The sequence below is a fragment of the Fringilla coelebs genome (genome assembly GCF_963513975.1).
Source record: "Fringilla coelebs genome assembly, chromosome: 9".
Classification (NCBI taxonomy): Eukaryota; Metazoa; Chordata; class Aves; order Passeriformes; family Fringillidae; genus Fringilla; species Fringilla coelebs.
The window spans coordinates 18,984,212-18,994,551 of NC_140067.1; the positions used below are offsets into that span (position 1 = coordinate 18,984,212).

Genomic DNA, 10,340 nt, shown 5'->3' on the forward strand with positions numbered 1-10,340 from the left:
TTTCCTTTTTCTCTTATTTCCTCTTCCTATTGAGCATATTTTTTTAAAATATATATCTTTTGTGACTTAAACAGTATTACTATATATATGTAACATTTTTAAGTGCCTAAATAATAGCGTATCGTTAGCAACTGGTCATATGTTATGGTGCACGTCACGTTTAAAATTTCACTTCAAGTAAAGTTGCTTTCAGAAACCTACCTCAGCTCTCTTGTTGGAAGGTCTTTTTGTATATTAGGAAGTTTGGGTTGGGGGTGTGGGTAGTTGGGGTTTTGTTTTGCCTAAAAAATAAACTTAACACCTGATATTCTTTCTTGCTAGGTTTTAATGTAACTGCAGGCATTGACCATGAAACTGGCTTTGTCTTTGGAGGGAACCGCTTCAATTGTGGCACTTGGATGGATAAAATGGGAGAGAGTGACAGGGCTCGCAACACAGGAATTCCGGCTACTCCAAGGTATGAAAGCCGGGCTTGAGGCAGGTTTTTTTTAATTCTTTTTTTTAACTTAAAGTCTTCTGGAGAACCTATGAGTTCTATCTGAGATGTTATCTCTCAAATGTTTTAAATGTTTCTACCTAATAAAATATTTATGGAATTTTTTTTCTTTGTGCTGATTTGAAGTCTAAAGCTGTGTTCTTGAGCAGCTGAAGCCCATGGCTTCTGTCACAGTCTTAGCTCTATGGCAAAAGTTGACTTCTGAATTCAGGTAGTAAAATGCAATTTAGGAAATAGTGTATACTTGCTGTACTAGCAAAACTTCGTTATTCAAACTTCTCATCTGACTTATATATTGATAATTGTTTTGTTTGAATACTGCTAAATTTGAATTCAAAAATATTTACAGCATCTACATTTTTAGAGTTGAGATTAAGCATTTTGACATAGGCTCTTTATTATGTGCTTTCAAACTGCTGCAGGTACCCTTGCTTGAATTTAGTAAAGTATCAGTTTCAAATTAACTGCCATCCATGGGTAAGAACTGAGGAAAATGTTATCTTGCTTGGCAAGTCAAACATTTTTTAATTGGGAACCAAAAGTGGTTGAGGTACTTTCCAAAAGTGGCTGAGTTGGTGATATGAGAGAGAAAATTCCATCAAGTAGACAGTTAAGTTGAGTATGATGCAGTAAGAAATATGTGCATATACCGATTACATTGCATATACAATATTACCTGAAAAAAGAAGCAAGCGCAAGAAGTGCATTTAGTGCTAATTTTAATCCCTCATTTTTGAGTTGAGTAGTCTCTTATGGCAGAACTATAGCCAAAGTTACAGAAGTGTGTGTGCAGTTGAGAAGCTTTGTATTGAACACAGTTTTAACATCAGAGGACCGCATTTGGGGTTGATCCTTTTTTCATGTTCTTAATCACTGGTATAAAATTATCTTCCATTTGTGCTAATTAGCTGGGTATGATAATACCGCTTTAAATAAGGCTGTTGGACAGAAAAAGATATTGCTACCCAGTTTACAATCAAGTTCATTCCCTGCCTGAGAAATAGAGGAATAGTAGGAAAATAAGAAAAAAAAAAAGTCTAAATAAGGGACTTATGAATTTAAATTTTTCAGTTACTCATGGAACTTTAATAGCCTTCTTAAAGTAAATAATGAGGGTTTTTCATCATTATTATTTTAGAGATGGCTCTGCTGTGGAAATGGTTGGCCTGTGCAAGTCGGCTGTTCGCTGGTTGATGGATTTATCTGGGAAAAACATATTTCCATTTCGTGGAGTCACTGTAAAAAGACACGGTAAAAACAGGCACATCTCATAATTGTATGACTGGGGTATAAAAATAACTACAACAAGGAAATAGTGACCATATAACCTCAGAAGAAGGTTTAGGGGTTAAAGGGCAAAAACTTGAGAAAGTATCCTGTATGATCAAAATAAGTTTGTTAGTATAAAAATTTATTACAAGTTTATATTGTCTTCGCAATATTTCAAATAGTTTATTCTGTGGATTACAAAGACATTTCAGAACCTGAGTACCTTTTCTCGAAATGGGTATAAGTGATAAGGTTACTGCGTATTATGACGATTGCATCATTCATGACAAGAATGCAAAGTAAAATTATGCAGGACACTTTATTTTATCTTTCTGTCCTTCCCCCAGTGTTCATAACACAGAAGACCCCTTGCTGGGAATAGTTCCATAAATATCATAGGAATTCCCGTATCTTTTGGAGGGAGTACTCATCTAATTACAAAGTTACTTTAAGCGTAGCCAGCCCAAGTGAATACGTACCCTGGGGAGACTCTGATGTTGTGTTAGTCTCACTCGAAATTTCAGTGAGCTGTTGCTCCTGTGATCTGTACAATTGGCCTAAATGTAGGGAATCACAAACTGAGAGAGGTGCTCTTTGTCTGCTCCTGTTATAGTAAGTGTCAGGAATTCAAGCAGTGTACTTCTGCTGTTGTCACTGTGGCTGATTGCAGAAAATTAAAACCGTGTATAACATCTTGCAGGAAAGGAGGAGATTATCACATATGATGAGTGGGACAGGAAAATTCAAGGACACTTTGAAAAGCTGTTCTTTGTCTCTGAGAATCCAGCAGATCCTAATGAAAAACACCCAGATCTTGTACACAAACGTGGAATTTATAAGGACAGCTATGGAGCTTCGAGTCCATGGTGTGATTACCAACTCAGGCCAAATTTTCCAATAGCAATGGTTGTGGTGAGTATGGGTGAATGGGAGGAGGGCTTTGCACTTAAGTGCAAGCTTAGTTCAGTTATAAAGAAAATTTTCAGGTCCATCTGCATGGCATTCTATCAGAAACATACATTGCTTGGAATAACTTCTTGAAAGCAGCTTTTCCCCCATGCTTTTAATATTCAACAATCTTGGTCTATATTCTAAAAATAGATCAAGACAGGACTGGCCCATTTTCTGTGTTCACTGTATTCAGAATATCTTTCATGGCTAGGTCTGGGAGGCTGCTTTTCCCATCAAATTGGCTTAAAAGGAAGGAGTCTTTATCTTCATGGGATTTGTAAAGAGCTTCAGTAATGATATTTGTCAGGGGTAAATAAAATAAAATCTAAATTGAAAAAAGAACTGGATACCTTCTGTGTTCTTGCTTACTCTGACTTTCAGGTTCCAGAAGTTGATTCACTAATGCAAAACTCAGGCTCTATGTTGTCTTCTGCATTTGTATACACAGCCTCATATATGTATATGCACAGACATTATTCACTATATCTTTATTATTTTATTAGGCCCCTGAGTTGTTTACACCTGAGAAAGCTTGGAAAGCTCTGCAGATAGCAGAGGAAAAGCTTCTTGGTCCATTAGGCATGAAAACCTTAGACCCAGAGTAAGTACAGTGGAGATAAGACCAAGTGGTAATTCCTAAAGACAATAAACTGAACAGTAGTAATTATTTGATGTAGGGCAGGGGTGGTGGTGATGGTGTGAAATCTTCATTTATACCAATGAAATAAGGCTGCAGGAGGTACTCCCAGAGCAATTGTTTTGCTGTTCTAGAAGTCCCTGTAATTGATTTCTTTATGTAGGCAGTGGCTGGGTGGTTTTGGATGCCTCACAGTAAGCAAATCAAATTTGGTATCATACCAAAGACGTTGAATTTGCATCTTGGGACATTTGATGCAGTGTGCAGCGCTACAGTTTGAGTTAAAGGGTAGAATTATGACTCTTAAGTCCTTTCCAGATGTTGACCGTTCTCATACAAATTAAAACTTTATTTGGAATTTCTCTGTCATGTAAAGGACAGAACCTATTGGAGACCTCCCTAACTTAACCATCCATAAATGTAAATGACAAGTTTTTTGGTTAATTTCTGTTTTCATTTTCTGTGTATAATTTTTAATTAAGACTTTGTTTGCATAATACTTTTTTTTTCTTGCAGTGATATGGTGTACTGTGGAGTCTATGATAATGCTCTTGACAATGACAACTACAATGTATCCAGAGGGTTTAATTATCACCAAGGACCTGTAAGAGTTACTTCCCTCAATTTTTGAGAAAGTGTAGTAATCTTTTCAAACCACCTGCTTTGATAATCATTCATAATCTCTTTCATTTTTTGTTTAGGAATGGCTGTGGCCAATTGGATATTTTCTTCGAGCCAAACTGTATTTCTCTAGGCTGATTGGTCCAGAGATATATGCAAAAACTGTAGTTATGATTAAGAATGTTCTTTCTCGCCACTATGTTCATCTTGAAAGGTAAGGTAACAACAAACACAGATACAAAATATTCAAAAGACCAAGCTAGTGGTATCCACCATCCAAATTCATGTAAGAGTACAGATCTGCTGTATAAACAGGATCTCTTTTCTAGATAGGAAGTTGACTGCTCTGTGTGCAATTGCAGGTCTCAAGTCAGATTTCAAATGCAGGTGAGATCTGGTGCCTTGCACAGATTGCAGAATCCCTAATACTTACCCTTGCAAAGACTGGGTGAAATAAATCATACACAAAAATTAGCATCTTATTTCATACAAGAAATCAGTTTCAGAAAAAAATGTCAGTGAGTTGTTTTTTAAAAAAGAATCAGAGTATTTAAAAACAAACTTTTTAAAACATAATAGTTATAGGGCAAGTAGTAACAGATTAAAATTGCAGCAGATAAAATGATGCAAAATATTGTTAGATTTATTGTGTTGTAAATGAGAAAATTAAGATTCTGAAGTTGTCCTAGTAATAACCTTGATTTTCTAAGGAGACAGAGGATCTTGCATTGTGAATTTTCCCTCAAGCTAAACCCACACACTATTTTGCCTCTTTTACTGTCTATTTTAATTAGTAAGGATTTGAGACAAGCTATACTAAACAAAACACCTTGGCCTTGGTATCTCTTCCATATAATCTGTTCTGCAGCACATGAAGCATGTATTTATTTGTGCCCAAAAGAGTAATTCAGGACTCATGACAAAAGAGTTTGTGTGACCCCACAAGGAGGAAAAAAGGATTTGTGAAGCAAAATTTTGCCTTATGTAGTGTCTTGACCGAGTCTCTTGTTTGACAGTATCAGAAATAACTTTTAGTTTGGTAACACTCTTTGCTTTTTCTGTCTTAATAAAGTAGTGTACTTTTTTTTTAATACTCTGTTTTGATACTTTGTTTCTGTACAGAATAATTAATGTAGCACTAGGGTTTATCTGTATTTTTGTAAGTGAGCTTTGTTTGGGGTGGGGGGGGGTGTTTGTTCCTGAGGAGGAAAAGAAGGTTTATGTAGTCATGCTGTCATTCAGCCCTTGTCACTTTTTAGCACCATAATCAATTTAAAGCATAGTTTGGATACCATTGTTATCTTCCAAATGCAAAACTACCAGAATGAGAAACAGGAGCAGCACACCAGTTGTGTAAGTTCAGTTATTATTAGTAGCGGAGAGTCTGCTTTGAAGAAGAGACACTTCCACTACAGTTAACAGCTGCAGGTGAAAAAAATATTAGATCTCAATTCTTAAAGGATATACTATGCTTGTAGGAGAGCAGACCTTTAGTAAAGCTTTTCCGTTTCCTGCTGAGTTTATCTTCCAAAAGGCTTTAAAATGAAATGTTCCTTTTTTTTTTTCCAATCTATAATCTAACAACAGTACTCATTTCTGTTCTTTTATCAGATCATCCTGGAAAGGACTTCCAGAACTAACCAATGAGAATGGGCAGTATTGTCCTTTTAGCTGTGAAACTCAGGCCTGGTCAATTGGCGTTGTCCTTGAAATCCTTTATGACTTGTAAAAGTTTATTTTGATTGATTTGGTGAAACTTCTGTGGTCTTACTATTGGGCATAAATGAACACTTGGCTTACACTGCAAGGGAAATTAACTGTTTTGCACAATCTCTTGTGTCCTGACTTTCAGAGATGCTGAATGCCAGCAGCTTCTGTGCCCTATAACTGTGTGGGACTTAGGTGTTTTGGAAATCAGGGCATGACAATAAAATAAAACTGCAGTGCACACTTGATGCAGCAACTTTTAGTAAGGAGCAATTTTAAAAATATGCACAAACTTAGTTTTAAGTAGCTTTGGTTTTTTAGCCTTTTCAAAACAAAATCTTAATGTAACAAAGTAAATTTTCTCCTTCCTGAACTAAAAAGAAGTAGCACAGCTCTTATGTTTTTTTTTTCTTCGTCTCTTAAAGAGTAAATGGATGTTTTTGCAAATGCATACTTAAGGGGGAGTACACTAACCTCTAGCTTTCTAAGTTTGGTATGCTTTGTGCTCTAGCACCATGCATTAATGAAGGCATAATATGTTATCTCTCCATTGAACTGTGTAATGGGGATGTTTCTGTATGTGTTCAATTGAACACTCCACTAAGCAACCACAGCAATAAAGTGTATGAATACTGTAATAAATCAACTTTTGAAGTTATATATAAAATTTTGAAAACTTTACTTTGAGAGTTAACTCAAGCAATAATTAGGCAACATGTTAATCTGTCTTTATGTTTATTTAAATACCATGAGCCATATAGCAAACCTGTTTCTTCATTTATTTCTGGTTTTCACCATGGGTAATTCAAATGCACAGCCTATATGTTACAGAAGGCTAACATGCTTATTAAATTATTGAAAGATTGGGTCACCTGAGCCCTTCTTTCTTGGGAAAATCCTAGCTCTATTAATCAGGAAATGCTTAACACAATGGAAAGACATAGTAGCCTACTATCAGAGGAGAATATGAGGCTTCTGGGCCTTGTGAAATTGCACCAATAACAATAAGCATGCTGTGTGGTGTCCTCTGGGAGCAATCCAGTGAACATGATGCAAAATGTTTTTTCATATTTGGATGCCTGCATGTCCTTATTAAGTTCAGGGTTTACAAACTGAGAGGAGAGCAGTTGGTAATTCTCAAACTCTTAATACAGTTTTTTCATCTTAGTGCAATAAACAGGCAGAGAGTGAGGTTGACGACACTTCCCACATGACAAGGCAGAAAAGCAAAAGCACTATTTCTGAATGTTAGACAACATATGCTGAAAAAATAAATACGGGATGTAATTATAATGCACTAAAACACAGATCAAGATTTTATCATGTCTGTATTTAAAGTTTCTGTATTCTGTCTAAAGTGCACATGCTGTCTTGTTCAGGGAGATGTATTTCAGGTAGACACTGCAAGGGCAAGTTAACCAGTTCAAGAGATGAATTGTAAGAAGTGGCTATACTCATATACTGTTTGTTTGAAAGGTTAATAAGGATTTTAAATCCCTTGCTCAAGTGTTCAGTCCTTAGAAGTTAGGAATAGGTAACGTCTACGTTATACCTGAACTTCTGAGCTGCAGTACATGGGTTGGGAATTCTTTATTTTCTCAACACAATGCATAAGAAATGTCATTTGATCAAAAATGTTACTGAAATGTCAGCTACAGATTATTTTTTTAATGTGCAAGAGGCATAGAAAGTATTTTTCATACTGCACTGAACTTTCCAAAATTCTTGGTAATTATATTGAGGTTTCTGTCCTACTGTTTCACTAGCTTTACTGTTTTCCTGGATACTTATTTCTTATGTATTATTTCAAGGTATGTTTTATGGCTCCTGTGGCTTAGAAAGCAGGAACAAAATGGCAGAAAAGAATTTGTTCTTACTTCATGAAAACATTTTCAAATTGGAAGTGAAGCTTAAGAGCTATAACTGTTGAAGATTTCCACCAGGTGTCAAAATTATATTCATTGGCAACAACACTCTTTAAGTGTTGGGAAAAAAAACATGAGAAATTTCTCATCAAAACCTTCCTATGCTATGTACAGATTGCTTTCCAGTTTTGCAACCTGCACTGCTGATAGAGACTGCATATTTGTCACTGCTAGGGTTTTTTCCTAATTTAATAGTAAAATTTTAAAGATAAATCACCACTGTGTACACAAAAATACATATGTTATGAAACTTCTAAACATGCCCATTTATAATGTTGCTTCTGCACTGATTAGTTGAGCATAGTTTTAGTGACAAATATTTTAAATAGGGAAAAATATGTATTGGTTGACTTTGCTGTTAAGTAGCAACAAAAGTAAGATTTAAGATTATTAACTTTCTTGGGGGGTGGTGGTTTATTGGTTTGGGAGTTTTTCTTTTTTTTTTCTCAAAAAGCTACTCAACACTTTGTCAAGCCAGACAGTTTAAAAATGAAGAAGCAAGAAAACAGTGTTAACTCTAATATAAAATGAGCTGATATCCATATAGATCAAGTCATTATCCCCTAAATACAGCTGACTTATATTGACTGATCCTTAGCTGTATCACTATCATTTATATTTTACACTCAAGGACTTGTAGTAATGCAAATTTATAATTGGTAAAATAGAAATAAACTAAATAACTCAGTAAGAACTGTGCATCCATTGTGTTCCAGTTGGTGCTTCCTGATCTATGTTATATTAAGAATTGGTTTTCCTCCCAACTGAAATAATTTTAACTGTTACCAATGTTCACACAGTTAATAGCTCTTGATTTATTCAAAGATGATTAACTTGAGAATTCAAGTAAACTAATGTACCATTCTCACACTGCATGTTGTAATGTAAAATGGAAACATGAGCTTTACATGTCTGTCTATCACAGCAACAACTGATTTTAGAAAATGTCATTATTCATTTCTGAAATGCACAAAATAAAATTCTTTACTTCAGAGTTAACTTTTTCTTGTGATTTTTTTTTAAAGAAGTCAAACTTTGCAGCTGATGTTGCTTGTTCACTTCTTGCAGTTTTACACACAAGGGAGAGATTGTTAACTCCTCAGGGTGAATGTTAAAATGTGCTAACAACACTTATTACAAAAACAGCAGCTTATTAAGAAAAGCATAAACTTGAGATTCTTATGTTGGTGTCAATGTCAGCTGTCCTAGCTGAGTTGGAGTGGGTTTGGGTTAGCAGACTTTCTGCTATGAATGTTTATATAATTGAAGTTACAGTATTGTGACTTCACCAAGACAATGGTCTCCATTAACTGATTTACAAATGCCCAAGTGACACAGTGATTAACTTTTGGAGTAAAATTCCTGTCACTATGGAGAAGGCATTTTCACTTTTCAGCTGTGCTTTGTAAAATCAAAGTCTCACAATGCAGGTGCCTTGTCTACTGAATGTTTTGCAGTGTCCCCATTTCATTCCATGCTTTATAAACACGGAGTTTTTTTCTAATTCTGTATTCAAGCGTTTTCTTTAGGAAGTATATATACTTTTAATAAATATTCTATTGAAAAATGGGTAAGGAAGTGTAAAAATGATAAGTCACTGAGGTGTTGGGGGACATTGGTAAGGTCAGAGCTGCCACCTCAGCCCTCTTGGCACCTCAGGCAGCTCAGTCGAGGAACGGACGGATGAAATGTTACTGGTGGCTGGCGGGTTTCTCTTGAGAGCTGTTCTGGAGCTTGCCGATGGCAAGTGAGGGAACGCCTGCAGTCAGGACACTGGAGCTCTGCCCACGTTGCTGTGTGAGGTGAGGCAGGGCCCCTCAAGAGCCCGCCAGTCTCGCTACCGAGAGAGGAGAGGGCTTCCCCGTGCCGGGCGGCGGGGCGAGGGCCCGGCGGGCCCACGGGCACACGGCCTCAGCCCGGCCCGGGCCCTCAGCGGCGGGACGGGCGCGACGGCGCCGCGAGGGCCTCAGCGGGGCTCTGCGCTGCCGCGCTCAGCCGCGCTCTCCTCGGGAAAACTGGCGAAACCTGCCCCAGCTGACAGCTCGTTTTTCTTTTTTGAGTGTACCTGGAAACAGTAACAAGGAAAGTGTGCTTGCCTGTGAGCATCTGGGAGTTTGTGCAGACCTGGGAGCTTGTACACCTGTCGTTTAGTGTAGCGGTAAAAGGGAGAGATCAGCTCTATTCACATTCTGCCAGATTTCCCTCTGCATTTGGTATTTCTTAGAGGTTACTGACTAAATTAAAACAGAGGCTTCCCAGTTCTGAATTTTGTATCAAAGTGCACATAACCAAGTGGACCAATGGCCGTTTTTCATGGGGTGGGGAGTGTTGATTTCAGAGCGCGAGCAGCTGAACAAGGCACGAGGTTGACTGTTGTTTTAGTGATCGCTGTTTTTTACAGGGTCAGATTCTGAAGGAGAATTAATGTGTGGTGGTACGAAAGTGAACCTGAGAATAATACTGACACCAGACGGTGGCTAGTCGGATAGCAGTCTGAGCTATCTGTGCTGTTCCAGGCTCTTGTGCTTCTGTATGTAAACTCTTGTCCAGTCCTGTTGGCTTGTGACACGTTTGTTTCATTGTGTACTACCTCCTTGAACCTGTTTCTTTCAGATGTCTTAATCTCTGCCGTGTGTCTGTTCTCTTTCTAACCTTTCAGCCACAGGCAGCTGTTCACCCCATGAATAATAATCTCAGCATATTACACAAAGTTCAGTATCACTGACTATATTTG

At 37.2% G+C, this 10,340-nt stretch overlaps 1 protein-coding gene across 5 annotated transcripts in view; it reads left to right on the forward strand.

Moving 5' to 3' along the window:
- AGL (amylo-alpha-1,6-glucosidase and 4-alpha-glucanotransferase) overlaps positions 1-8,600 on the forward strand; it is a 36,151-nt gene extending 27,551 nt beyond the window's left edge. For all 5 annotated transcript variants that reach the window (XM_084211724.1, XM_084211723.1, XM_084211725.1 and 2 more), the window contains 7 exons: positions 322-457; positions 1,635-1,747; positions 2,466-2,677; positions 3,220-3,317; positions 3,870-3,957; positions 4,055-4,188; positions 5,586-8,600. In XM_084211724.1, coding sequence (XP_084067850.1) covers positions 322-457; positions 1,635-1,747; positions 2,466-2,677; positions 3,220-3,317; positions 3,870-3,957; positions 4,055-4,188; positions 5,586-5,703 — 899 coding nt within the window. In that variant the 3' untranslated portion in view covers positions 5,704-8,600. The remainder of the gene's footprint in view (positions 1-321; positions 458-1,634; positions 1,748-2,465; positions 2,678-3,219; positions 3,318-3,869; positions 3,958-4,054; positions 4,189-5,585) is intronic.
- Positions 8,601-10,340: the final 1,740 nt, after the last annotated feature.